The sequence below is a fragment of the Camelus bactrianus genome, chromosome 23 (genome assembly GCF_048773025.1).
Source record: "Camelus bactrianus isolate YW-2024 breed Bactrian camel chromosome 23, ASM4877302v1, whole genome shotgun sequence".
NCBI lineage: Eukaryota > Metazoa > Chordata > Mammalia > Artiodactyla > Camelidae > Camelus > Camelus bactrianus.
Genome location: NC_133561.1, coordinates 32,240,833 through 32,266,966, shown reverse-complemented (window position 1 = coordinate 32,266,966; position 26,134 = coordinate 32,240,833). Strand labels below are relative to the sequence as shown.

Genomic DNA, 26,134 nt, shown 5'->3' with positions numbered 1-26,134 from the left:
AGGATCTACCTGGATATATTTTAAATATATCCACCTAATTAATGGTTGAGAAGCACTTCCTGCCACTATGCGGGATTAATACCCATCACTTGTTTAATACCTACTGCTAACAGGGGCTTGCAAATATATCATCTCATTCATTAGGACTAGTTAACCCCAGGATAAAAATCACAGGGCATGAGAACAGTCGAATGTGTGTGTGTGGGTCGGCCTGCCCCGAGTCCGGAAATGAACTTACTGGGCTGGAGACACTGACTGTGAGTCTCAGGGACGCCCCCAGCTTGAGGATTTAATCCGTGCTTTTCCTCTGATAAATACAAGACAGGATGTGATACCCGCCCCAGTGCAGCTTCCATGGGGCCCTGGATCTCTGCTCCCAGCAGTGCTGACAGCCTCTTGAGTTCACTCTGGAATTAGAGGTCAGTCATTCGGCTCCGTCCTTCCTTCTGGACTTGGAGAAGTCCAGGTATGATGGGGAGATGAGTCAGTGCAGGGCGGGGGCCTGGGGGTGGCCCCCCTTTCCTTTCCAGCCCCCTCAACCAAAGATCCAAGTTCAAGGAGCTCATCTCTGCTGTTCAGACCATTGAGCTGGTGCCTTCAAGCCTCCGGAACAGCTGTGGGAGCCAAGAATCATTACTCCAGACAAAGCGTGGAGAGCAGACTCAATATCTAGGTTATTACGAAGCTGGCCTTGAGAGCCAGGAGCAGTGCGGAGCGTAGATGCGGAGACGGGGCTACGGGGATGTGCCCAGCTGGCTGGCATGTCAAGGTGCTGGCTTAGGGACCATCCCCCCCCCCCGGCTTCTCAGAGAGCTCGTATTTTGTCAGGTGCTTCAGAGAAAGGGAGGGGACCACTGCCCCATGCCTGCCCCAAGGAGAGGACAGTCTGCCATCTGCTTTTCCTGCTGTCACACGTCCTCTCCATGCCTGGCCCAGACTCAGCCAGCTCCCCAGAAACCTAGCACCTTCTGGCTGGGTCACCTGGAGTCCCCGAGCCTCTGTCTCTTTGGCTCTAATAAAGAGCTAGCGTCAGTTCTCTATGTCCATGCCTCAGGTTCAGCTGCTCACCCCTCATCTCATCTGCTCTTGTCAAATGGAGAACGTACAGGATGGGGAGGATGAGCTGAGGCTGGCCAACCTGGGGCGATGAGGAAGGGTCCACAGCACATCCAGTTTTACCAACGCCGTGTGCCCCACCCACCCCAGGGCAGCACCACCAAGCCACAGGAATAACCCACTTACCGCACTCAGGAAGGGGATGTTGGCGGAATTGCCCAGGAAGCCAAAGACGACAGGGAAAAAGCCCCTAAGAGCAGAGAGGTGGGGAGAGGGGTCAGTGATGGCCTGGGAGGGCAGGATGAGGGCAGTGAGGCTGAGGTCCCCCCAAAGGCTCCAGCTTTGTCTCCCAAGAGAGCGGGCCCCAGGGCACTGGGAGTGGGCGTGGTGCCGCAGCCCTGTTTTTTGAGAGGCAGCCAAGTGGAGTAGTTAAGAATAAGGCCCCGGGGATGTGAGGGCGATCTGGCTGCGACATCTGTCACCCTGTCCTTGTCATCTGTCATTGATCTCCAGGGTTGATTCGGCTGATCTGGCTGCCTAGGCGGGTGTCATCTTCCTGCCTCACAGCTTCATGTGCGTCCCTCCCTAAGCCGTATGCTTGGATGAAGAGGACCACCATCCCGATAGAGGAGGATTGTTCTGCTCGGCCAAGGGTGTAGGAGTAGCTGCGCTCCCCGCCAGCCCCTCCTGACAAGCTCTCAAGAATAGAGGCCCCGGGGGCAGGCTCCTTGGGTTCAGGTCCTGGCTCTGCCCATCACTGGCACTGGTCAACTTGGGCAAATCCCTTAACTTCTGAATCTCAGTTTCTCGCTGTAAAATGGGGTTAGTAATACTATTAATAATGGTATCTACATCATAAGGCCTTCCATGCTTGGGAAATATTTATTTTTACTAATGTTCCTGTCTTCCCCTCCCTGCACTGGTGTGTACCACCTGCCGCAGGTTTCCTGGCCTCCAGGCGGGACCGCTGTGCTGTTTATTCTCTCCCACGCCTCGGGCTCATCACACACACCCCGCGAGGATGGGTGACCCTCCAAACGGCTGGGAGGCACGGAGGCTGGCGTTGGAAGGGGCCCCTGCGTGCAGCAAAGGTGAGGGGAGTGGGAATCTGAATTCTGGCTGAGTTACTTACTTCCTCTCCTTGGGCCTGAAGTTCCCCTGCATCTCTGAGGGCTCTTACAGCTCTGAGCTACTGAATCTGCAGTGGCTCTACTTACACTTCTAAGCCCTCAACAAATGGTAACTATTTTCAGAGTTAGTTTGCCTTCCTTACGAAATTATAAGCTCCGCTGGAAGTTCCTCCTTGTTTAGCACTGTATCCCCACACCCAGCCCTGTATTTGGCACATAGTAGGTATTTTAAATATAACTGACTGTTTGAATCAATGACTATTTGTAAGTTGGGGTTTAAAATTTTTTTTCTTATTTTATTTTAATTTTAATGGAGGTAATAAGGACTGAACCCTAGGGCCTCGTGCCTGCTAAGCACGTGCTTTACCACTGAGCTATTCTCCACCCCCCAATAAATGACTGTTTGAATAATGATATATCTGAATGTTAAATAATGGACGGCAGGACACCTGTGAGAAAATTTCGTTCCTGAAGCCACACTACAGGGTGTCTCTGAGGTGTCGGGCATCTGGGTGGATCAGGGTGTTTTCAAGGCTGCACTGAGCAAGCTGAGGGCTCTGATGAGAATCCAGGGTTCCCGATCCCAGCTCCTTCCCATGAGTCCATAAGCCACAATTCTTCCAGCCCACATCATCCCCGTCCCACCCCTGTTCTCTCCTCAGTGCCCCAGAGATGGTCTTCCCCAATATCATCCTTTTCTTTCTTCTCCTTAAGCACCCTCCAGTCTTCTCGGAGACCCTACCCATCCAAGGCCTGTCTCTAGTCCTGCTTCCGCTGGGACACCTCCCTGGCCCTGATGGAGCCCACACATCTTCACTGAGCTCCCTGCCTTTCATCGGGCCCAGGCTGACACAGGACATGCCGAGGGATGTGGGAACATGAGCCAAAGACACCTGGGTCAAGTTCAGATCCTTTGCATACTGCTTGTGAGAACTTGGGCAGGGGCAGTCTCTCTAAGCATTGGTTTCCTTATCTGTAAAGCAGAGGACAGTCTTACCATGGGTTGTGGAGAGGGCAAAACGAGGGGATGATTGTGAGTGTGCTTGGTGCATTAGGGGACTAGCAAATGTCAGCTCACTGCCCCTCCTCTCTATCTAGATTGCTAGACTTGAGGGCAGGCCCTGTGTCTCTTCCCTGGTGACAAGCCCAGTAATGGGAACACAGCAGGTGCTCAATGTTTGCTGGTGGACTGGCCGATCCCTCCAACTTATCCTTCAACCTACGGTTGTAGTGTCTACCTGATACCCCTCCCCAATTTCAACTCTTCCGTGGCTCCCCTCTCCTGCAGGATAAAGTCCAGCTTCTGGATGCACTGCTGGTCACGCTGCCCAGACCTGATCTCAGCTGCTCAGAGGCCCTGGTGGCCCCTCCAGGGGAAAGGGACCCGCACTCACTTGAAGAGGTTAAAGAAGCCATAGGTTTCGAGGAGCATGCCCAGGAGGGGCCAGCGCAGGAGCACGATGGCCACACCCCCCAGGAAGAAGCTTGTTCCCTTCAGCTTGTGTCTCTGGAAGAAGAAGGAAGATGTCTTCCTCAGACCAATGATGAGGGAGAGGCCGGTCAGGAACAGCAGCTGCCAGGGAGGGAGAGCAGGGTGAGAACAAAGACACTGGCCCCCGCGGGAGTCAGGGCCAGGCCCGGAGTCACGCAGCAGGCACGGGGCAGGTCTTGCTAAATCTTCGAGGAGGGACCATATGGGAGAGGGTGACCCAGAAATGTGGAAAAATCCCAGAGCCCTGAGTAATTTGAACTGGTAGAAACAGGAGTTTCCAGGGGCAGGGTGGACAAGGAGAACTTGGAAAGTCTCTGGCTTCACACCCAGTTCAGCCCAATTTCTTGGATCCCAAGTATTTCATATATGACATCAGTTCTCATCACACCTTCCAAGTAAGAAGGGATAGTGAGATTCTGTCCATTTTACAGAGGTGAAGACTGAGGCCTAAATAGGTTTGGCAGCCATACCCAAAGGCACAGGGAACTGTCAGGGCTCCACTGCCTATGGAGTTAATAGTCCAGGCCTCTGCTCTGTGGCCTTGTCACCCTCTTCAGCTTGGCTAATGATCCCTTACAAATGCCCGGGCTCCTGTCAGACTTAACCCTTTGGCTGTCTTCCAGCATGTTCTGTGCTCTTCCTCTCCATCTCCCTACCTTTTCTCTTGCTGTTCCAGCTACCTGGAAGTGCTTTATCCACTCCCACACCCCTTTTTTCCCCAGATTCCTTTTCATCCTTCTCCCACAGGGCATGCTCTCTTTCCTCCAAGCACCTTGTTTCAGATTAGATGTGTTTATCTTCCAGTGACTTTATCACTGCCCCTGCCCTCCTCCCAGTCATCTACATTGATGTCACATTCCTGTCTCAAGGTGTGGGATTCCGCTGGTAGGGACAGTGTCTTATTCATCTTGGCACCCCCAGGGCCTCGCCCAGAGCTTGGCATGAGAATCCAGGTCCTCAGACTCTCCGTGCCCAGTAGACCTCACCGTCCATCCCCAGCCACCCTTGCCTGCCTGGGCTTGATAGAGCCTGACTCCTGGATGGGCAGGATCTGAACAAACTCAGGGCCGACCCACCCAGCAACGGAGACCTCGGGTAGGTTCACAGGGCTGGGGGACTCACGTTTCCGAAGGCCAGGAGCACCGAATCAAAGTACAGGAGCACTCCGAAGAGGATGAAGAAGATGCCGAAGCCAGTGACGCCCACGCCAATCTCTGCAGTGGGCAAGGAGGTAGTGGTGGGATGGGCTTCGGGGAGCAGGTGGGGGTGCTGGAACTTCCCCTCACTGCCCCTAGGCAGGTGTCCTCTGGGGGGGGGGGCGGCTCCATTTCCACCCAGGAATCTTGGCTTCCGTGCCCTCAGGGGATGACGAGATGCGAAGGGAAGGGCGGGATGGGCACGGATCTGCGTTTAGCACCTGGAAACTGCTGGTCATTTCTACAGATTCTGACCTCCTGGCCTCCCAACAGCTCTATGAAGCAGCTAGTGCTACCCTCATCTCTTGCTGTTTTCAGTTTCCTCTGTCTTCAAATGCTGCAGCATCTCGATCATCATCGGAGTTGGGTCCCTGGCTGAACACAACCCCCACCTACTCTGGTCCTGTCCTCTTGCAGAGGGGTACCACTGAAAACGCACAGCCGCCAGCCCCAGAGGGTCTCAGAACTGCCCAGCGGGTCTGCCCTAGTCAATGCTCAGGAGGCTTCACTGTCTCCTTTCTCCACGAAGCCACTCCTCTTCCCAGCCTCCCGATGATGACCTCTCATGATTGGGGAAGGGAAAGCATCAATCAGGAATGTGCTCATCACCTGGGAGTCTACACCCCAGCCAGCACCTTGGCCGCCCCCGCCACACGCCCCTCGGTGCCCTAGCTCCAGCCACAGTGGCCGGGCTGTTCTCTGCCAGGTGGGCCCCATCAGCAGCATGTCTTTTGTTCTATGCCAACTCATTCTCTGAACTGCAGGACCTGGCTCAGAGCCAGGGGGCACAGCACAGACGTGCAGACTGTTTAGGATATGAAGCTCCTTTTCTCCTCAACCCTCTCCATCACACAGAATCATTAATTTTACTTTACCTTTGCCACTCTGATAGTCTACAAATGACAATTCACCGTGTTGCTTCATTTTAAAATTCACATTGAAAATTTTAAATTATGATAAAATACACATAAAAGTGACCATCTTAACCATTTTGAGGAACATAGTTCAGTGGGGTTAGGCACCTTCACCATCTTGTGCTGTGGCCACCACCCACCTCCAGACTCATCTTGCAAAACTGAAACTCTCTACCCACTAAACAGCTCCCCGTTCCTCCCTCCCTCGGTAGCCACCATATCCTACTTTGGATTTCTGTGATTCTAACCACTCTAGGTACCTCGTATGATTGGAATCATACAGTGCTTGTCTTTGTGTGACTGGATTATTTCACTCAGCATAATGTCTTCAAGGCTTATCCACATTGTACCATGTGTTAGAATTTCCTTTTTTAAAGCTGAATAATATTCCATTGTATGTATACACCACATTTTGATTATCTATTCATCTTTGGATGGACACTTGGGTTGCTTCCACCTTTGGCTATTGTAAACAGGTGAGCAAATGTGTCTCTGAGACCCTGCTTTCACGTCTTTCGGGTATATACTCAGAGATGGAATTGTTGGCTCATTCAGTACTTCTATTTTTAGTTTTTTTGAGGAAACACCAGTTTCCCGCAGAAGTCGCACCATTTTACATTCCCACCAGCAGTGCACAAGGGCTCCAATTTCTCTACATCCTCACCAATGCTAGTTAGTTTTTGGGTTTTGCTTTGTTTTGGGTTTTTTTGCATCCGTCCTAATGGGTGTGAAGTGGTACCTCCTGAGGTTTTGATTTGCGTTTCCTTGATGATTAGTGACGTTGAGCGTCTTTTCATGTGCCTGTTGATCGTTTGTGTACTTTTGTTCTGAGAAGTGTCTATTCAAGTCTTCTGCCCATTTTAAAAAGCAGGCTGTTTGGGTTTTGTCGTTGTTGCTGTTGAGCTGTAGGAGTCCTTTGTGTACTCTGGATAGCAACCCCACAGCAGGTAAATGATTTGCAGGTATTTTCTCCTATTCTGTAGGTTGCCTTTTCACTCTGCTGACTGTGCCCTTTGATACACAGAAGGCTTAAATTTTGATATAAGCCAATTTATCAATTTTTTCATTAGTTGCCTGGGCTTTTGGTATCATACCCAAGAAATAACTGGGTTATTTCAAATCCAGCTTCATGAAGCTTTTCTCCTATGTTTTCGTCTAAGAGTTTGTTTTAGCTCTTACTTAGAGATAAAATGAACTGTGAGTTAATTTTTACATATGATGGAAGAGTCCAACTTCACTCGTTTGCCCACGGATATCCAGTTTCGCCAACAACATTTGTTGAAAAGGCTGTCCTTTCTCCATTGAGTGGTCTTGGCATCCTTGTTGAAAACCATGTGGCTATAGATGCCAGGGTTTATTTCTGGGCTCTCCATTCCATTGGCCTATATGTCTGTCTTCACACCAGTCCCACACTGTTTTGATTACTGTAGCTTTGTAATAAGCTTTTAAATCAGGAAGTGTGAAACCTCCAACTTTCTTCTTTTTCAAGATTGCTTTGGCTATTCAAGATCCCTTGTGATTCTATATGAATTTTTTCTGTGCTTTTTTAAAGAAAAATTTTTTGGGGGGTAATTTTGTTTGTTTGTTTAATTTTTTAAACAGAAGTGCTGGGGATTGAACCCAGGACCTCACGCATGCTAAGCATGTGCTCTACCATTTGAGCTATACACTGCCCCTCCATATGAATTTTAGGATGGCTTTTTCTATTCCTGAAAAAAAAAATGCTATTGGGATTTTGACAGGTATTGCATTAAATCTGTAGATTGCTTTGGGTAGTACTGACACTTTAACAATATAATTCTTCCAATCCATGAACATGGGATGTCTTTTTACCTATTTGCATCTTAAAATTTCCTTCAGCAACATTCTGTAGTTTTCAGGGTGCAAGCCTTCGGCCTCCTTGGTTGAGCTTATTCCTAAGTATCTTATTCTTTTTGATATTATTGTAAATGAAATTGTGTTGCTTCCTTTTAAAAAATTACTGATGAGGTGCAACTTTAAGTTTATACTGTACATAGTTTTGCAACTTGCTTTATTTACTTAATACAGCTAAAATGTCTTCTTTGGTAAATTATAGGGTGAATAGGGATACAGCAAGAGTGTCTTTTAAAGTTACAACGTGTATAACATTATTTAAAATGGCTTAATTTTAAAAAAGAAAATATATACGTAATTTTTAAAGAGAAAAATTTTTACTGGACTTGTTAACTAACTTCTTAGATTTGATCCTTACGATATCTATGACATTGACATTATTGCCAGGTTTCTACTGTGGCAAAAAGTTGTTAAAAGTCTGATTGTTAAGAGACAGAACTGTAAAAAACAAAACAAAACAAAAACAAAAATATTAAGACTAGGCTTACCAGCTAAATTATATTTACAACGGAAAGAAAATGAAACACAATTGTCTTTCAGGTAGCTAATCTTTCATAATCTGTGACCATACAGATCTTAAGAGGATTAGAATCAGTTCCAGTATAGAAATCAGGCCAAAGGGCTTCTTTAAAAGAATTACTAATAAGAGATGAGATTTATCCTTCAAGTTATGGGCTGAAAGTTTGCTCAACTCATACTTCAGAAAAATGCCAGTCCCAATAAGGGTCTCCCTTTCGGCACAGCTGGGTTTGTTACAACCAGTACAACATCATTTCTCTCAACACATCGCCCAGCTGCCCAGAATCCATCTTCTACTAATCCTCCTGTTTCTGACAAACTTCCTTGATCTATTCAGGCTCATTTCCTATTTCTGCCTCCTAGTAATGCCTGCCTGAATTAAATCTCTTAGAACCCAGGGCCCTGGGAAGAGCATAGCTCCCCTGATCATGATTGAAGTTGTAGTCTGCCTTTCCACGTTGCATGATTTTTCTATCCTCAGAGACAACAAGCTGTGCATTTAGAAGTACAGCTACTATGTCAGGATAATTCTATATGGACCAGGATGCTGTGGGGAAGACCACATCCATATTTCTTTCATTTGAATGACAAAGGTATTTTAAGATTTTACGTCTGTTATGAAAGTATCTCTTAGTAGCTTACACCCACCATGAAAATATGTCATTGATTTCAGCTCTGACAGTACACCCGTCCCCTCCAGCTCCCTTAGTAGGTGTATTTGGGTAGAAACATACCATGGACATTTTGTGGGGGATTCATTTTGTTTTGTTAATATACCCGTGTGCCCAGCCCGTGAGCACTTAAGTACAGCCTCTTTCTCATTTGGTAGGAAGAGTATATGGTTCTCAAATTCACACTTCACGCCTTCTCTCCTATGTTATACCTTTTTCTGCAGCAATGATTTGCAGGCTTACATAGCGATTACTTTTCCAACTTGTCCCACACTGCCCTTCAAGGACTGGCGTGTTTCCAGAATTTTCCTGTGATCGGGGACAGCCTTCTTTATGGGCCACACTTAGTGCTTCCAGCATTCAGTGGAGAAACTGCACCCCTGAACACAGCACCCCACAGAGAAGGGTCAGAGATGGTGTTTCTCACACACAAGCCGCAGACCATCCTCTGCCTCTCGCTGGTGGAGTAGCTAAGAGATTTCAGTCAAATGACGAGGCGAGCCGGGGGTTGTTCCTGAAGTTTTTTGGGGGCAGCCAGCATGGCAGAGAGGGTGGGGGATGGGGCACATCACCAGGAGGGACCGAAGTGCCCGCAGCCCACGGTCTCTGGGACCCAGACAGCTGGGGCAGTGCAACCCCTGCTGGAGGTCAGCCAGGGCTCCAGGCTACGGAGCGGAGCGGAGAACAGCTGGGAGGCTCAGGGAACTCTCCAGGGATGCCTGGCTCTCCAGGGTGCCACCTGGTGAGAAGGTGGGGTGCTCCCTAGACCTCAAGAATGACCATAGATGGCTGCCTGGATGCCCTGTTCGCCCCGGCCCTGCAGATCTGGAGCAGCTGCCAAGGAAAGCCCAGGGTCTGCAGCCAGCCTGCCCCGATGCCCCACTCTGTAGCTCACACTAACTGAAGCCAGGTTCATATTTCTTGCTCCAGAAAGCAGCCACGGCTCCAAGGAAAGCAGTATCCCCTGGAGCAGGCAGAGGGACGGGGCCTCCTGGCTTGAGGCTCTGCAAGGGAGCCTCAGACACCATTCATTTTCCCTCTCCTTTCCTCTTTGTAAAAATCAGTATTTGATTTTATAAGGTAGAGCTCAGTGGTAGAGCATGTGCTTAGCATGCACGAGGTCCTGGGCGTGATCCCCTGGCACCTCCACTGAGGTTAATAAAGTAAATAAAATAAATTAAATAAAATAAATAAATTAAATCAATAAATTAAATAAAAACTAAATACAATAAATAAATCAAATAAAAATAAAATAAATTACATTAAATAAAATTCAACAAAAGCCTAATTACTTCCCCCACCACCCCAAAAAAAGACTGACAGAAAAATAAATAAATAAAATTTTGAAAGAATGAAAAATAAAATAAAATCAATATCAAATGGACAGAACAGTTGCAAGTATGTACAAAGAATTTTGTTCCTGAACCATTTGGAAGCAGTTGCCACCAGCAATCTCATTACCCCTGAATCCTTGGCAGTGGCTTCCTTTATTCTCCAATACAACTGGGACCCAACCGTCAAAGTCAGGAGATTAACACGGATGATACATCACTACCATCCAAAGCTCAGACCCCACTCAGGTTTCATCCGTTGTCCCAGCGAAGAGATCCAGTTCAGAACCACATGTGGCATTTGGTTGCCCTGTCTCTGCAATCTGTTGTGTCTGGAACAGTTCCTCAGTCTTTCCCTGACATGACCTTGACACTTCTGAAGATTTGGGCGGTTATCCTGTAGCTGTCCGTCTATTTGGATTTGTGTGATGTTTCCTCAGGACTAGATTCAGATTTTGCAGAAATATCAACAAGATGTGATGCCGTGTTCTTCTCAGGTGATGCACAATTTCAGTTTGACCTGTAACTGGTGGTGTTTCTTTAAGCACTTCATCAAGATCGTGTCTGCAGGCCCCTCCATCATAAAGTTGCCCCTACCCTGTCCCTGCCAGGATGCCCTCCTGCCTCTGCCCTGGCACCAGGCCAACCCCACTGTGAACACCCTCCACCCGGCTGGGGCTCTGACACCTGCCTTGGGTACCGCCCTCGCCCCATCTCATGGCTTTAGGTCTGAATTGTTCAGGAAGAGGAAGGAGGGACATGAGAAGAGAAAGATCCTCGTCTGTCTTTTAAAAATTAACAGTAGTGATTAATATCAGTAACTGCTGACACTAAGAACACGTGGTGCCAGGCAGCCTGAGCAATTCTGTTATATTTTCATAACTGCCTATGAGGAAAGTATGCTGTTAGTCCCATTTCACAAGCAGAGCTGAAACGCTGAGAAGTTAGGTCAAGCGGCTTAACTTGTGCCCAGGCGTGCACAGCCAGCAGCCAGCAGAACCAGGGTTTGAACCTAGCAGTTTGGCTCTAGAAAAAGTGCCTTTCATCAACCCTGTCTGGTCCACTTCTGCCCTCACCCCCTCCACAGGCTTTGACCATCTGTGACGCCCATGCTCCCAAATCCGGAGGACAGATGTTGGTCCTCATCTGTTGGGGTGGCCACTCCCTTCTTGAAATATCCTCTCTCGGATTCCAGGACAACACATTCTTGACTTCTTCTTGCTGTGCTGACCGCTCTTCCCTAGTCTTCTTCGCCAGGTCCTACTTCCCTCTCTTCCCCTAGGGGTTTGGATTCCTCAGGGCTTCAGCCCCAGCTCACCTCTCATTCTCATTTCACATCTGTTTCTAGGTCTTCAAATGTCCCTTGTGTGCTGACAATGTCAATATCGACCTTTCCAGCCCACGCCTCTCTCGGAGCTTCCAGACTCATATACAGCTGCTGATGTGGCATATCTGCTTGGTGTTCTCTCTCCAAGGCATCTTGAGCTGAACAAGTCCAAACAGAGCTATTGAGCCTCCTTCCTCAAAGCTGTACCTTGCTCAGTTTTCCCCCGATGAAATAAAATGTCACCACCCCGCCACCAGCAGTTCAAGGCAGGAGCCCAAGAGCCATCACTGAGTCTCCCTCACTGCTCCTCCATCCCACCTCCCCTGTCCCATTCAACCAACTGCTGGGTTTTATTGCTTCCTCTTCCCAAATGTATGTTGAAAGCTGTCCACTTCTCTCCAAGCTCACCACTTAATTCCAAGCCGCCAGGAGCTCTTTCCTGGACTCTTGCAACATTTCCCAGTTAGTCTCCTGCTTCGTTCCTGCCACCCTCTTATCACTTCTCCACACAGAGTCAGGGATCTTAGAAAACATGTAATCCACTCATGTGCACTGCAGAGAATCTGTCATGGCTTAGAATGAAAGAGTCCTCCCGTTCACTCCCTGGCTTACAGGCCCTGCATGTTAGGGCTTACGCCTGCTTGACCAGCTTCATCTCCTGCCACTATTGCCCTTGCCTGTCACACTCCAACCACATCATTGTTTCCAGGATGAGCCTTCCTGCCTCAGGGCCTTTGCACATGCAGTCTCTTCCCATCTGTTACCTGCCTTCAGGTCTCCATGACAATGTCAGTTTCTCAGGGAAACTTGGTCCACTCTCTATTCCCCAACTTAGTCTGGTCCCCTCATTTCTCTCTCTCTCGCAGGACTTAGCACACTCTTCATAGGACTCAGCACATTTTGGCTTAATAAAATGTTAGTTTGCCACTGGCTTAGGCTTCAGCCATCTTTTCTCTATTTTCCTCCCCCTAGGTCAGTGGTTCTCAACTTAGAGGGGGCGTCCGGGGGAGAAGGGGATGGTGATTTTGTTCCTCAGGGGATATTGTGTTAGGTCTAGAGACGCTCTGATTGTTACAACTGGGAGTGAGAGTGTGCTACTGCCACCTAGTGGGTAGAGGCCAAGGATGCTGCTAAAATCCTACAATGAACAGGACAGACCCCACAACAAAGCATTACCCTGCCCCCAAATGTCAGCAGTGCGGAGGCTGAGAAACTGTGCCCCAGGTTATCTCCTGGTTTTAAATACCATCTATATGCTGGCGACTCCCAGCTTTCCCTCTCCATTCCAGAGTCATACACCTGACTATCTACTTTACGTCAAACTCAACACGTCTAAAACCCAACTCCTGCTTCCTCTGCGACTCAACCCTCCTAACTGCTCAGGTTAAGAATAGTGGGGGCATTCTTGACTTCTTTCTCTCACACCCCACATCCAGTCCATCAGCCAATCCCTTCAGCAATTTCCTCAGCGCAGACTCAGCATTGACCAGTTCCTACCAGTTTGTTGCTGCCACCTTGGTCTCCTCCACCACCTCTCACCTCAGAACTGGTCTCCCATGCACCATCTCTTGCCTCAGAACTCATCTCCATGTTGCTGACCCCACTTCTCTCTAGTCTATTCTCAATCCAGGATCCAGAGTGATCTTTTAAAAATATAAGCAGGTCACATTGCCCCTCTGCACAAAATTCTCCAATGGTTTCCCATCTTAAGGAGATAAAACCAAAATTCTTAATGCAGTCTGGCCTCTCAGTGACCTCCCTGATGAGCCTCCTGCTATTCTCCCCTTTTCTCACTTTGCTCCAGCCACACAAGCCTCCTGGGTCTTCAAACAACACATCAAGTATGCTAATGCCCCAGGGCCTTTGCACTGGCTGTCTCCGCTTCCTAGGATTTCCCCCTCCTGATAGCTGCATGGTTTTGTTTCCTCACTGCCTATGGGTCTCTGTACAAAAAGCACCTTCCCAGGGAAGCTTTTCCTGATCACTCTACATACAAAGCAGCAGCCCCTCTTACCCGGCACTCCTGGGCCTCCTTATACTGTTTTATTTTTGTCCAGAGGATGTATCACCATCTGACATACTGACTTCTTTATCTGTTAATTACCTGTATCCTCGTTCTGGAACGTAGGCAGGGAATATGTCTGTTCCATTCACTGTTGTATACTCTGTGCCCAACACAGAGCTTGGCACACAGAGGAGACAAATTTTCCAGTGAATGAATGAACAGTATCTTCAAGTTCACAGAGGAGACACTGGCTTTAAGTAATTCACCCAAATGAAACTCACAGAGCCACCATTCTCACCACTTCTCCCACATCTGGGGACTCCCTGCCCTCTCCCCTGAAGGGGAAAGGTATTTAAAAGGAGTGAAGACATGGTGATTGGGGAGGGGAGCTGAGTTGAATTTCTGCTAAGAAAGGACCCAAGAGACCCTCAGAGTTTGTGGGGGAAAGATGTGTGAACAGGCAGAGGCCTTTTGGGTCCGCCTTTGCAGTATCCCAGATCAAAGAGCCCTGTATGGGAAAGGGACCAGCTTGAGTGGTAAACTTACCAGTTCCCCCAGGCACCAGCCTCTGGCTACCTGGGGGTCCTGAGCAGCCCCCCACCCCCTGAAGGGCAGGGAGCCACACCCGGCCCTGCCTCCGCTGCCTGGAGGGTGCCAACACAGCAGCTCCCAGCCAACTGGCTCCAGAGGTCGCCTTGCCGGTTCCCCAGAGAAAGGTCCCGGCTGGGCGGGGCTGCATCTCCACCCACTCTCGCCTGGATACCCCGTTCCAGCCCAGCTCCCTCCACAGCACCGGTCCCTCACACTCACTCTGCCATTCTGTGATGGAGATCATGCTTCAGGCTGCCTGGGGGACCTTCCGGGTGGAAGCTGGCAAGGGGTGAGGAGCAAAGAGGACCGAACTTGTACATGCTCGAGGGAAGCTGACCCTTGGTAAGTTGTGAAACGAGCCTCTGGCAAATCATTAACTCCCCTACACACTCATACACACACATACTCACAGGGCTGCTTAAAGTCACGGGTTCTCTTCTCCGGGTTCTTCCCAGAGGGCACTGCTCCCGCCCACGTCCTCCGCCCACCGGGAGAAGGCCACGCCCATCCGAATCTTCTATTGCTCCGCCACCCCCATTCCCTGACGCCCTGAGGCTGAGTTCGGCTGTTTCCATCTCTTTCGCAAAACTTGGACTGCTTATGGGAAAACAGGGATTTGTGGGATACCTGGGTTCCTCACGTGGCTTGGTGAAAGGTGTGAAAGAAGTTGGGACCTGCTTCTCTTTGGAAGAGTACTTAAATGCATCTTGTAAGTAAGAGTTTGCCATTTTTGTGCTAGTACCCATGCTAGCCGCTAGGGGGCGACAAGGAACTGCGTGAAACCTGTTGCTGACAGCCTTACGCGAGAGCCGGATTCTGCTGAATCTAGGGCAAAAACGTCCCAAGGGAGTTAGACACGAAGGGCTTCGACCTCCTTTCTCCCAGCGGTGTCCCGCTTTGGGCTGTGAAGTTGAGCTCTGGAAAACGATAGGTGAATTTAGGCTTAGGGCTGGGTTGGGACAACGATTCAGAAAGCCTGGCTTTTGTCTACCCGCCAGCAGTGTAGACGTGACTGCATCCTTTCCTCCCTCTGTGGGCCTGAAAAAAGAGGGGCTGGACAGTGTCTAACATCCTTTCTCTCCTTGTAGAGCAGTGATTCCCATCCCCATGAGAGCCAGCACCTGCTTTGTAATGTCCCCTCTGTCCTTCAGTGCAACTCATATACATATATCATTTTTTAAAACCTCAAAGTTAATCATAATAAAGAAGAAAAAATATAATAAAACACAGTGTCTCTCAATATACAAATGTTCAGGCAAGACTTACCAGAAGACATAAATAAAGTAGGCAGATTTCTTGCATCTACCTGTAATAAGCTTGAATTTAACATAAATAGATGACTAGGCCATTATACACACCCACACATACACACCCCCAAAATCCAAATAACCCATCTCTCTATACATGAAAATGAAAGAGCGGTAGGGCGCTCCCTCACACTAGGATAAAAACTAATGTTAGGTGAGTCATAACAGACCAGCTGTACCTGCCTATAAAAACAGAAAGAGGGAAATAAGCTCCATTGAAGTACAGACTACACAGCAAAGCTGGTTAGCGATGGCAAGGTGGAGACAAGGAAGAAACACGATGTGAATGCAAACGCACTGGGCTTTCTGTGTGTTATTGAAATAACTCCCCGTGTCACTGCACAGAACGGGGTAGTGGTAACTCATCACAGACACACAGATCTGTGTTTTGAAACACCATCCTGGGTTGAGGTAAAATTCAGTCTGTGGGATCTTAAAAGTCTTTGGAGATCATACATTTCCAATAAGCAAAGGGTAATGGAGGCTGGACTGGAGAGAGAAGTGGTTATATAAAGCTGTTTAGAGCAATTGAATGTGGAGCCCGGGGACTGTCAGAGAAAAATAGAAAAACAACAGGCAAATCCCCCAAACATTTCCATGTATAATTATTACAACACAGGTGTTCATCCTTGGGCTGTAAAAACTTAAAAAAAAAAAACCATAAAGGAGGAAATAATATGAAAGAATTTCGAAAGAATTTTCTTAAGGAGATCCAAGAAGATCCCTTGCATTTTAAATATCTTTGCTTTAATGATGTCTGCCTCGCTCAGATCTCCTCTGTCAACTCTTTGCAGTCGGTCTTTTTGCTTATTCAGCGAGACAGACTCTGCTGCCCTGGGACCAAATACACAGTAGTTGAAATGTTGCAATACATTGTGTAGACAATGCATGGAGTGGGTTATTCCACAATTTTGAGACATTGTCTTTATTCCATTTAAGTGCTTTCTCCATAATAACCACCTCCTAACTTGCTGTTATTCATAAAACCTATTTTTAAAAAATTAAGACGCTTATAAAAATTTTCTAGGACTATTATGAATTGCAGTATGAATGACTTATACTGGTAATCGGTTTAGTCCAGTTGTATATTTTAAAGTCATGCAGAACAAAGGACAATGATTTATTTTGGAAACCTGCCCTGTGCCTTGCAGCCACTAAATGCCAGTATAAGAGTTTTGCCCCCTTAGCATTGAGACAACTTAAGCTCCCTTGAAATTTTCCAAATTTACCCTTAGGGGGCAGTATCATCCCCATTGAAACCTTCGGTAGATTAAGAACTCAGACTCTGAAGTCAGAGTGCCCAGGACTTTATCCTAGCTCCATGAGACCTTAAATATTTTGTTTACCCTTTCTGTGCCTCAATTTCTTGGATAATAATAGTACCTCTCATATAGAAATATAATGAGAATTAGTGAGTCAATACACGTGAAATGCATAGAACCAGGTACCTGGCACAATAAATACTTAGTGAACCAATGTTTTCACTATTCCAGTGGAGTTATGATAATTTCTATTTATACTATTAATACTATTAATAGTTATTAATATTACTGGCATAATCTACTGTTAAATGCTGTTATATGAAAGGCTTCTGATCTCATCTTAATCGCGGTTTTAGACTGCGCCCACGGGTGTATACAATGGCTGCTGGGAATGCCTGTTCCCCCATCCCCCGCTCCTGGTCCCGGCCCCGGAGCCCACCTGTGAGCTCAGAACTGAACTCTCCTGAAACTGGGCCCTCTTGGCCTGATTCTCAGGTGACAGCACCGGGTCCCAGAGTTTGGCCCTGAGGGGCTTGTCTCTAGCCCGTTGTCCTGGAGAGGGGCCCCCTCAGGGAGAAAGACATAGACCCTGGAAAGCCTGTCCTGGCCACCACGGGGGGTGCTGAGACAGTGCAGCTACTCCTGGGCTGGAGGAATGGACGCGGGTGGGGGAAGGACACCTCAGAGGGCTGAATGGCAGGGGCCCTGGGGATGTCCTCCAGTAAAGCCTGTGGGGCCAGCAAGGGGGACCTTGGCAAACAGTCTCCCTCTCCCCTTATCACGCCCCTAAAGGCAGCCATGGGGCCTACACAGTGTCATCACCACCTCTTCACATCTGTAAGTGAATTTGAGTTTTCAAAGTGTTTCTCATCCATTTTTCCACTTGACTTTCTTTAGAGCTCCATAAGACGGTAGATATTACCCCCATTTTGCAGATGAGGAAACTGAGACTCAAGAGTTTTAGTGTCTTGTCCAAATCTTCACTCAGCTAGCGATGAGCGGGGCCGGGGGTTGAGCCCAACACACTGCCTTCTCTCCCATCAGCCTCAGCAACACGGTGAGCCAGTTCCACACTGGAGGCCTGGGGCAGAGGGGGCGGCGTGGCCCCAGGTTCCTGGCAGCAGCAGGGTCTGAAGCCTGGCTGCCTGCCTGACCCCTCAAAGGGCATTCTGCTGCTTGCTTTTCACTTACCGTTCCTGACTACCGCCCACTTCTGCAAGCCCAGCCGGGCTTGATCAAAGAGCTGATCTGGGCCCGAGGGCGGGGCAGGCCGGCACCTGCAGTATCATCCTTGGAGAGCAGCCTGCCTTTGTTCGTGGGCACAGCGACACCCAGCGGTGCCCTGTGTCCTCACATTGCACTTCCTTTCCAAGCCTCTGGCTATACACATATACATGTGTTGTGTGTATGTGTGTGTGTGTGTGTGTGTGTGTAATAATATACACTCTGCTAGCCCTTTAGGGGTGAGAACAGGTGTCCAGCATTCAAAATCAGCCATTAGAACCAGACTGAGGCTAATCAGGAATTATAAGAACTTGCCTTTCTCTCTCCTTTCTCAATTTTCTTCTCTTCCTTGAGTCCTTATTGCCTCCGTCTCTCCGTAGACATCCTGCAGAAGCCCAGTGAAGCCTGCCGCTGTCCTGGGCTCTCTTTCCTCTCCCTACTCCCTGCCCCATAGAATTCATGAGGCTTCCTGACTCTGACTCCTCACAGACAGATGTCAAATTGAGCAGCTCCAGTAAAGGCCTTCACACTGAGTGTCCATAAGGGATAACCACTGAGTACCTGCCAAGAGAAACAAGCCACGAGCACTGAGGCTGGATGGAAAGAATTCTGGCGGCCTTCCTGATCCAGCCCCTGCCCCGACCCCGGCCCGGGTCATACACCTTCCTAAACCCTAAAGCAGAAATACAGGGCAGTGTGTATCAACAAGAAAGGCCAAGACTTCATTTTCTTCTTCTGTGCTCTTCCCCTCAGTCTCAGAGATGATTCAGTGGAAGATTCCAGGGCCTGAAGCATCTGATACTTCCACTGTACAGGACCTTGGGACAAGCTTTAATCTAGGGGCACCTGGACCAAAATGATGAGTGTGGTGCTGGCAACAAACCGTCATTCTGAGAACCCTGGGGTTCCTTCCGGGGAGGGAGGCCACGATGTGCAGCCCGAGGCAGGGAGCAAGCAGTGCATATGCTTTGAACCCAGTGCTCTTAGTCAGGGAAGGCCTGGCCCCAGACCGCCCCCCTCCCCTTTTCCACCAAGCCCATACATTGCCACGGACCCTGAGGCCAGCCACAGGCAGACACGGACACAGAGTGCCGGAGACACACCACTTGTACAAACCATTTATTTCCTGTATTGGGTTTTTACAAACTTGCAAGATAAGAACGCAGAGCGCACTGGGTGCTTCAGTGCCTGTATCTAAAAAGAATGCTGCTGAGAGGGAAGCAAGCTCTCACCTGTCAGTCCAGTCGCCTCCTCCCTGCGGGGGGGGGGGGGCTCGTCGGCTAGAAGGATGCTAAGGGGCTGCTACGCTGTTTGGTCCCCTGACAGAGATGCCTTCTATTTATCTAAACTTAACTCTTCTTCTAAGGTCACTTTTATACTAAATAAAGACACTGAGATCATAAAGTTCCTTGGATGGTTTATTGTCTAATACTAGCAAATCAAATTGGCCCCATATGTGCATAAATAGATACATGTATATATATGTATATTTCATATTTTCCTTAGTTTTAAGAGCTGCCAGGTTGGGTGGTGCGTAAAGGGGACAGGAATTCATTCTGTCTTGCTATAGTCAGCCCTGCTTCAAGAACGTGCCTCTCTCCAAGACAGGAGAGCACGTGTGTACAGCTTGCGACCTCAGAAAAATCTTTTAAAGTGACAGTATTCGTGTTTGATGACAGATGAATGATCAGGGAGGTAATGGGCTAATTGGGAAGGCCCTAGATTAATAATCAGGGCCATCCCCAGGTGGGTTACTCAGCCCTGGGCCTCCATCTAGGCTCCCTTCATTCATAGCAAGATGGTCTAGGCTGGGAATAGGGTGCCGGTGTCAAAGCTGGGAAGCCAGGCTTCAAATGCTGCCCCGGAGCTCTGTGCTAGATTCCAAAACCCTTGATTCCAGATCCGGACAAAAGACTTGCATTCTGCCCAAATCCCTGCAAGGCAAGAGCCCCCTGCCCACCTCGACAGTCGACACGCAGTTTGGAAGGCTGAGCTGGCTTTGTTCAGGGGCCCAGCAGCAGGGAAGTCCTTGGCAAGGCTGAGATGCACCTTGTCCGTGGGACCCTCTGGGCTGAAACCTCACAGTCTGGATGCCAGACTGGGGTATCATCCCGTTAACAATGGCCCCCCAGAAGAAAGGTCACAGGGGTAACAGAGATGCCATAGATGTGACCCAGACCAGAGAGGGGTCAAGTGTAAAGGAGTGTGCGGAGTCCCAGGAACTTGAATGAGTCTGCACCGGAAGACCAGTGATCCCAAACCATTTCCTTTGGCCATTGCAATGTATCCTGGGTCCATCAAATAATGGGCTGACATTCTCAGTGCTGTCTGGCATAGGCTGCCATTTAACTGTCTGCCCCTTCAGGCAGAGTGATGAAGGAGGGGGTCCAGGAGCACATCTTGGGGGGCTGTGTGCCTGCCAGGGTGCACTTTTGTGCACACATCTGTAAACATTTTCTTCCACAGGGTTCACATCCAATAACCCTAGAGGGTCACCAAGAGTTGACAGTGTAATCAAATCCTTAGACCAGGACTTGCAAGAGAATGTCCTGCCCTGGTGAGCCACTCTCCGGGTGAACTCTGGGGACCAGCCCTTTGCAGACTGGGGGAGGGGAGGAAGGAACGGCTGGGCAGGAGGCAAGGGCGGAGGGTTGGACCTACAGGCAGCCACCCCAGTCTCTTTCTATCATTTGCCAATACCATTCGGACATTGCACGTTCTGAAAATAGATTTGCTTTTATAACAAAAGCGTAAAATAGATCTGTCTTAAAATAAGTCTTTCCTCTCCCCTTCTTTGGATCAAAAGGCATGGGGTATGGCCACAATATGCGAGGAATGGTGTGGTAAGTAAAGGAGAGAAAAGGGGGTGGGGCTGGGCAGGAGTTCAGGGAAAGGATCCGACCTCCAAACAAATATATATATATATTACATATACATCTGTAATATGTATAATCTTCACAAAACATATATTAAGGCATGTAAAGCAACATAAAGAGCCAGCTTTATGAAATAAGAGGTGAGAGAGAGGTGGCAGAGGAGTGGACATTAATCCTTGGTATTTCACATGTATTTCAAAAAATAATCACTTTAAAAAAAAAAAAAAAGAGACAGACCAAAAAGGGGAAGGCATGGGAAGCCCCAAAACATCTGTTTCTTATGGATGGAGAAGATGCGAGAGATGGAGAAGGGAGAGAGGGTTACCTGGGAGCCAACCCCACCTTCCGGTCTGTGGGGGAGAAAGGGCAAGTTTGGGGGGCTTGAACTGTGCTAAAGATGGGAGATGCAGCCAAGGGTCATGTTCAAAAAACCTGCCAGAAATGAAGGTAAGTGGAATCCCCTCCATCTGGAATCCCTCAGAAGCATGAGACTATCCTCAGCACCTAGAACAGCGCCTGGTACATAAAAGGTGCTCAATAAATACTTGTTGAATGACGTGTCATCTTTACTTGCATATGAACCAGTAACTGTCCCAGTCATGGAGGAGTGGAGGGGAACTGGTGGAAGATAAAGTAGTCGTTCTTGGGGCCGCTGGAGGTCGAGCTGAAGTCTCTGGGCAGCAACTCTGGCAAAGAGAAGGCCTAGGAGCCGAGGCTGTTCAGCTTCATTCTCATCCATCCTCTCTGGCTACATTCCTCTCGAGGTGGGCGGGGCCAAGAAGAATGGGCTTTGCTTCTGTCTCTCCACCACTGGCCCTCTGGTGGGGGTGGGCTGTGAGAGCGCCACGCTAGAAGGGACACCTGCCTTACAGCCTCAGTTTGTCCTCATCTGGGATTCCTGGGATGCAGGGGAGGGCCCCAGAAACTGGCCACATTCCCTTTCCCCGGGACCCACTCCCAGCTGGCCCACAGCACATTCCAGGGGGAAGGAGACAAGATAATGTCACAGAAATGGTTAGGAAAGGCCCCAAGGCTGACCACATCCTCCTTAAGACAGGTCCTTCGCTCTGCTCCTGACCCTGGGATGGGGAGGCCGGCATCAGGCCCAGACCTAGAAAGAGCCGTCTCCCAGGCTGCTGCCCCCAGCCCCTCAGCTCACACCTCCATCCCCGCGGCACTGTGGGGTCCTCCTGCTGGCAGCCCCGCTGATCCTGGGGACGAGGTGGGAGGAGCAGAGCTGACAGCCTAGCACTGTACTCGGTACCAGCCTAAGGCTCCATCCTGGGAAAACCAGTCCCATGCCCCTTCTCATCTCCATCCTTATCCTCCTCCTCCTCCTCCTCCTCCTTCTCCTCCTCCTCCTCGTGCATGCGTCCTGCTGCCTCCCTTTCCTCCCACTTTCCTGAGATCTCGCCCTCTCGCTCTGCTCCCTCTTCTCAACCTGCCCTCAGACACTGCACAGACCTGCCGCTCTCTCTCCACAGCCAGCACTGTCCTCTGGGAGCCCAGGAGCCTCTCCCCATCTCTCATCATCTTGTCTTTGGCTCAGGCAAGGTGGTCAGTCTCCACTGGACCCCAAAGGAGCACCCGTCAGCAGAGATGCGCCAAGACCCTGGGGACAGCTGGGGCAGCAGGGCGGGTTGACGGGGGCGGGGATGATGGCAGGTGCTGTCCTCAGCGTCGGGAGGAGTCCTAACCTAAGAGAGCCCAGGGTCTGTTCCCCATCAGAGCATCTCCTCCATCAGGGAATGTTCCAGCAGGGCCATCACAACCACAGCCAGAGGCAGGCCTGGGCTCCCTGTGCCGTGGGCATCAGACAGGATGGCGCTGCTCACCCCGCCATCTCACGCCCTGGCCGAGGACCACCGTCTGAGTAGCGAGGGCTTCGGGCCGGGCACCGTGGGTGTGTGGGCACTGAGGTGCCCGTGCTCCTAGCCTGGCTCCCTGCGGCACTCCCATGGGAGCGCAGGGGCAGGGAGGCCGGGGGGCCAGGGTGCGGAGCCAGGACCTCAGGTGGGCAGAGGTGGGCTTCAGAACGTGGCTCTGTGGAGCTTCATGGCGTTGGCCTCAGCCAGGGCTTGCACTGGAGAAGAAAGATACTGGTGAGAGGCGCTGCACAGAGTAGGGGAGAGGCTCCGGCCCATCCTCCCTGAGAGAAGCTTCGTCCTGCCAACACCTTGTGGAAACCGCCCACCCCCTCGACCCTGAGAGAGGGGCGCAAACAAATAGGAGTCAATTCTTGGTCACTTGCCTGAGGGCGAGAGGCTGCTTGCTACGGGTGAAGGGACACAGCCTCGGCCTAGAGCTGTCCAACGCTATTTTAACTTATGCTAAAAGCTGGGCGTGATCTGGGAGAAATCAGATCTGGGAGAAGCTGCTTCTGGGGGCTTCTGAGGCAGGACTGCTGTGTGTCTCAACAGACAGAAGGCTTGTTGGCCGACAGGAGGTGCAGGGGCGGGGTGTTGGGAGACCCTCCGGCAGCAGGCAGGAGAGGCCTCAGCTCTGCTCCCTGTCTGCTTCTGGAGAAGCAAAGCCCACGGGCATTGCAGCATCCAAGAAGCGGCCCTGCCAGCGGGCTCTAGCCCAGCACTGCATGGGGATGCTGGCGGGCTCAAGCAGACGGATGGAAGGGGAAGAGCAGCAAGGGGCGCTGGGGGAGAAGCAATGCCGGACAGAATGAGAGGGTGCACGTGGCTCGACGGGGGTGAGTGAGGGAAGGGGTCCCGTTCCCTAGGGTTCCCTGGGGTGGATGAAGTACAGTAGAAGAGTGCTTACGTCAGAGCTCAGACCCGCATGGCATGGCTGCTGTCGGCGCCCCGTGGGGATTCAGACGATAGGGGGTTGGCTGGTGGAGCCGGGGAGGCAGGGGAGGTGGGAGGGCTTGGGGTGGCACATTGCACTGGAAACAGAAATGAACAGGGAAGTGAATAGGGGCGGTGGGGGCGGGAGGAGGGAGGAGGCTGGGCGCCCAGAGCAAGCGAGGCCCTCCTCCGTGTGCGCGGGGAGCCAGGCGGGAGGCAAGCAGAGAGGAGAGCTGAGCTTGGGAACTTGCTCAAGCTGAAGCTGGTTTCGGGGGCGCCATGGAGGAGAGCATGGGCCCCAGGGGAGACCTGGCCGAATCCAGGCTCTGCTGAGAACCAGTGTGACTGTGGGCGAGGCCGGGCCCCTCTGAGCCTAGGGCTCCCCTTCCAACCGTGTGACGGGGAGGGGCACATCCCTCTCCGCTACTGTGGGAGAGGGTGAGGGATGGCGCTACAGACAGTGATACTGCCAATGGTAATGATGAATAGTGCAGTAAAATCACACACATCCAAGTCATTGGGCCCCCCCTTCAGTGACTCATTCCAAGTGAAGTGATCACCGTGTTGATCAATTCCATGGCAAAGGAGGCTTCTGACAGGCTTGCAGCCAGTCGGTTAACTTAGGCTGGAGAGTTCAGAAACAGTTCCCCACTGCCACTTGAGACCTCTTTTCATCAATCCAGGAAAGGCAAACTTCAGTCTGCCCCGAAACATCGTTATAAGCCTTAAGGTGGTGACATTCGAATGAATGAGATTTTACTCTGTCATCATTATTATTCCATGTTGAGAACAGCAAAGTGAAGGGCGATGAAAGGGGGAGGGGTGTCTCCAGGGGCAGCTCTGCACAGTTCTCCGGACGCTCGTGCGCCCGTGGGGCAGCTGAGAGAGAACGTCCTCACGCGGGCTCAGAGCAGAACCAGGCCTCAGCCAGCGTCACACTGCGTTTCCTCCAAGACAGGAGTCCTGGCATTGACCTTCCCAGTCCCTTGCTTCCCACCTTACCCCGGACCTCATCCTCATCACCTTCCCTGGCCTCTGCGCAAGAGAAAGGGCAGGTGCAGCTCCTGTTGCATGTCTAAGCACATCCGCAGACGTACATAAGACACGCAGCGCTCTCCCCGACAGGACAAGACCCATGGTCTGTGCGCGGGACCTGGCAACACCGCACCTTTACGCTGCACACGACTCGGATCCGTGTGCATATGGGCACTTCTGAACCTGTGCCCTGGCACACGACTCAACGCATTTGTCACTACCCATACAAGCACATCCACAAATGCTTTCAGAACACACATTCATGTGCCTGTCCGTCTGACAGATTCAATGGTTAATTGTCTGGCAATTTCAGCTTCTAAAACAGCCCCCAAATCAAAACCTAAGGAAGGAATAGCTCAAGGAAGCTAAGTAGGTGTTACAACGTAGATGAGTAATTCCAATTACTCTTCCAGTTCATTCATAGAAGAGCTCCATGGAGTCCAGTTACTCTTATTTATACACAATTCTAATAGGTGCCAACTTGTCGGGTTTCTAGCCCAGAAGAGCTGAGAAACAGGAAAATGAGGAGAGAGAGAGAGGAATTGAGAGACCCACTGACATTTGAAAGAGGCACAACTGAAGAGAGAAAATCTTTTGTGAAGAGTAGACACAATAATTTTAAACGTTTGAGAGCATTTAGAAGGGCCACAAACAGACCAGGTGCCGATTACAGCCCCCGAGGGCGTCCCTTCCACAGAGGTCAGCAAAATAAGGAAGTTTATTACGATACTATGTGAGCGAGAGCCAGAAAGATTATGCTAAATACAGCCTCTTTAGGAAGGTAGAAAAATACTAAATCCACACGAGGAACATATCCATCAAAATATGCACTCACACGTGCAGCAGACAGGTATGGACAGGTGTGGCATTACAGCTGTGTGTTCACAAGCATCAGCGCATCTGCATGCGTACATAGTCGGTCACAACAAACGTGCAATACGTACATTCCACACAGCATACACACAAATATGTCAAATCATTCCCCACACTACAAAGAAACCCAATCACACGTATGTCCGTGCATTCATAAGCACTGCCTCCACCCACACACACACAGATCTACACCCCAGCAGCTCCCTAGACACCACCTGCACTCACGAATGGGTCTCCACACAACACCCGTAGACATTTTGCACACGCTTATGTTTATACATACTTGCTTCCAAATTTGTACTCAGACATTCCCTCCACTCACACACCACACACATGAACACACACACACGCGCGCGTACCTATAACCAGTATCACTGCACATGACGTCACACCACACAAACTTAAAGCGGCCGCATTTTCCCACATACCACACACACCAGGTATACAACCCTGTCCCCGACCGCAGCATCCGGGCCACACCCCCACACCTGGGCACCACAGGGTGTCCGTGCCCGCGGCACCCGCACACGCGCGCACACACACAGGGCCCAGGCCCACCTGCGTGAGCCCGGGAACAATGCTTGCTGTGCCTGGCGGAGCTGTGGCTCTGGGAATCTGGGCCACAGGCCAGGGGCGGTCAGGACAGTGG

At 50.2% G+C, this 26,134-nt stretch overlaps 2 protein-coding genes across 25 annotated transcripts in view; both read right to left on the bottom strand.

Moving 5' to 3' along the window:
• Positions 1 to 256: 256 nt before the first annotated feature.
• Positions 257 to 14,486, bottom strand: GOLT1A (golgi transport 1A). 2 transcript variants are annotated; one of them, XM_010966923.3, is made up of 5 exons: positions 14,327 to 14,486; positions 4,801 to 4,892; positions 3,581 to 3,759; positions 1,243 to 1,306; positions 257 to 614 (listed from the first exon to the last, which is right to left on the bottom strand). In XM_010966923.3, the coding sequence occupies exons 1-5, from the start codon at positions 14,349 to 14,351 to the stop codon at positions 576 to 578; spliced, it is 399 nt and encodes a 132-aa protein (XP_010965225.1). In that variant the 5' UTR covers positions 14,352 to 14,486; the 3' UTR covers positions 257 to 575. The 2 variants fall into 2 exon arrangements, with proteins under 2 accessions (XP_010965225.1, XP_045380585.1); XM_045524629.2 differs by having other exon boundaries at positions 3,581 to 3,693.
• Positions 14,487 to 19,006: 4,520 nt separating this feature from the next.
• The window catches only part of PLEKHA6 (pleckstrin homology domain containing A6), a 139,606-nt gene continuing 132,478 nt past the window's right edge, over positions 19,007 to 26,134 (bottom strand). For 22 of the 23 annotated variants that reach the window (XM_045523470.2, XM_045523403.2, XM_045523615.2 and 19 more), the window contains 2 exons: positions 23,552 to 23,675; positions 19,007 to 22,859 (listed from right to left, as the gene is read on the bottom strand). In XM_045523470.2, the coding sequence (XP_045379426.1) occupies positions 23,560 to 23,675 (116 nt within the window). In that variant the 3' untranslated portion in view covers positions 19,007 to 22,859; positions 23,552 to 23,559. The remainder of the gene's footprint in view (positions 22,860 to 23,551; positions 23,676 to 26,134) is intronic. The other variant, XM_045523647.2, reaches the window with a different exon arrangement.

Excerpts from the sequence above, each read along its gene's own strand:
- GOLT1A (XM_010966923.3), bottom strand. The coding sequence starts at position 14,351 with ATGATCTCCATCACAGAATGGCAGA. Across the intron at positions 4,893-14,326 it reads CTCCATCACAGAATGGCAGA|AGATTGGCGTGGGCGTCACT; the intron begins GTGAGTGTGAGG and ends TGCCCACTGCAG. Across the intron at positions 3,760-4,800 it reads TGCTCCTGGCCTTCGGAAAC|CTGCTGTTCCTGACCGGCCT; the intron begins GTGAGTCCCCCA and ends CCTCCCTGGCAG.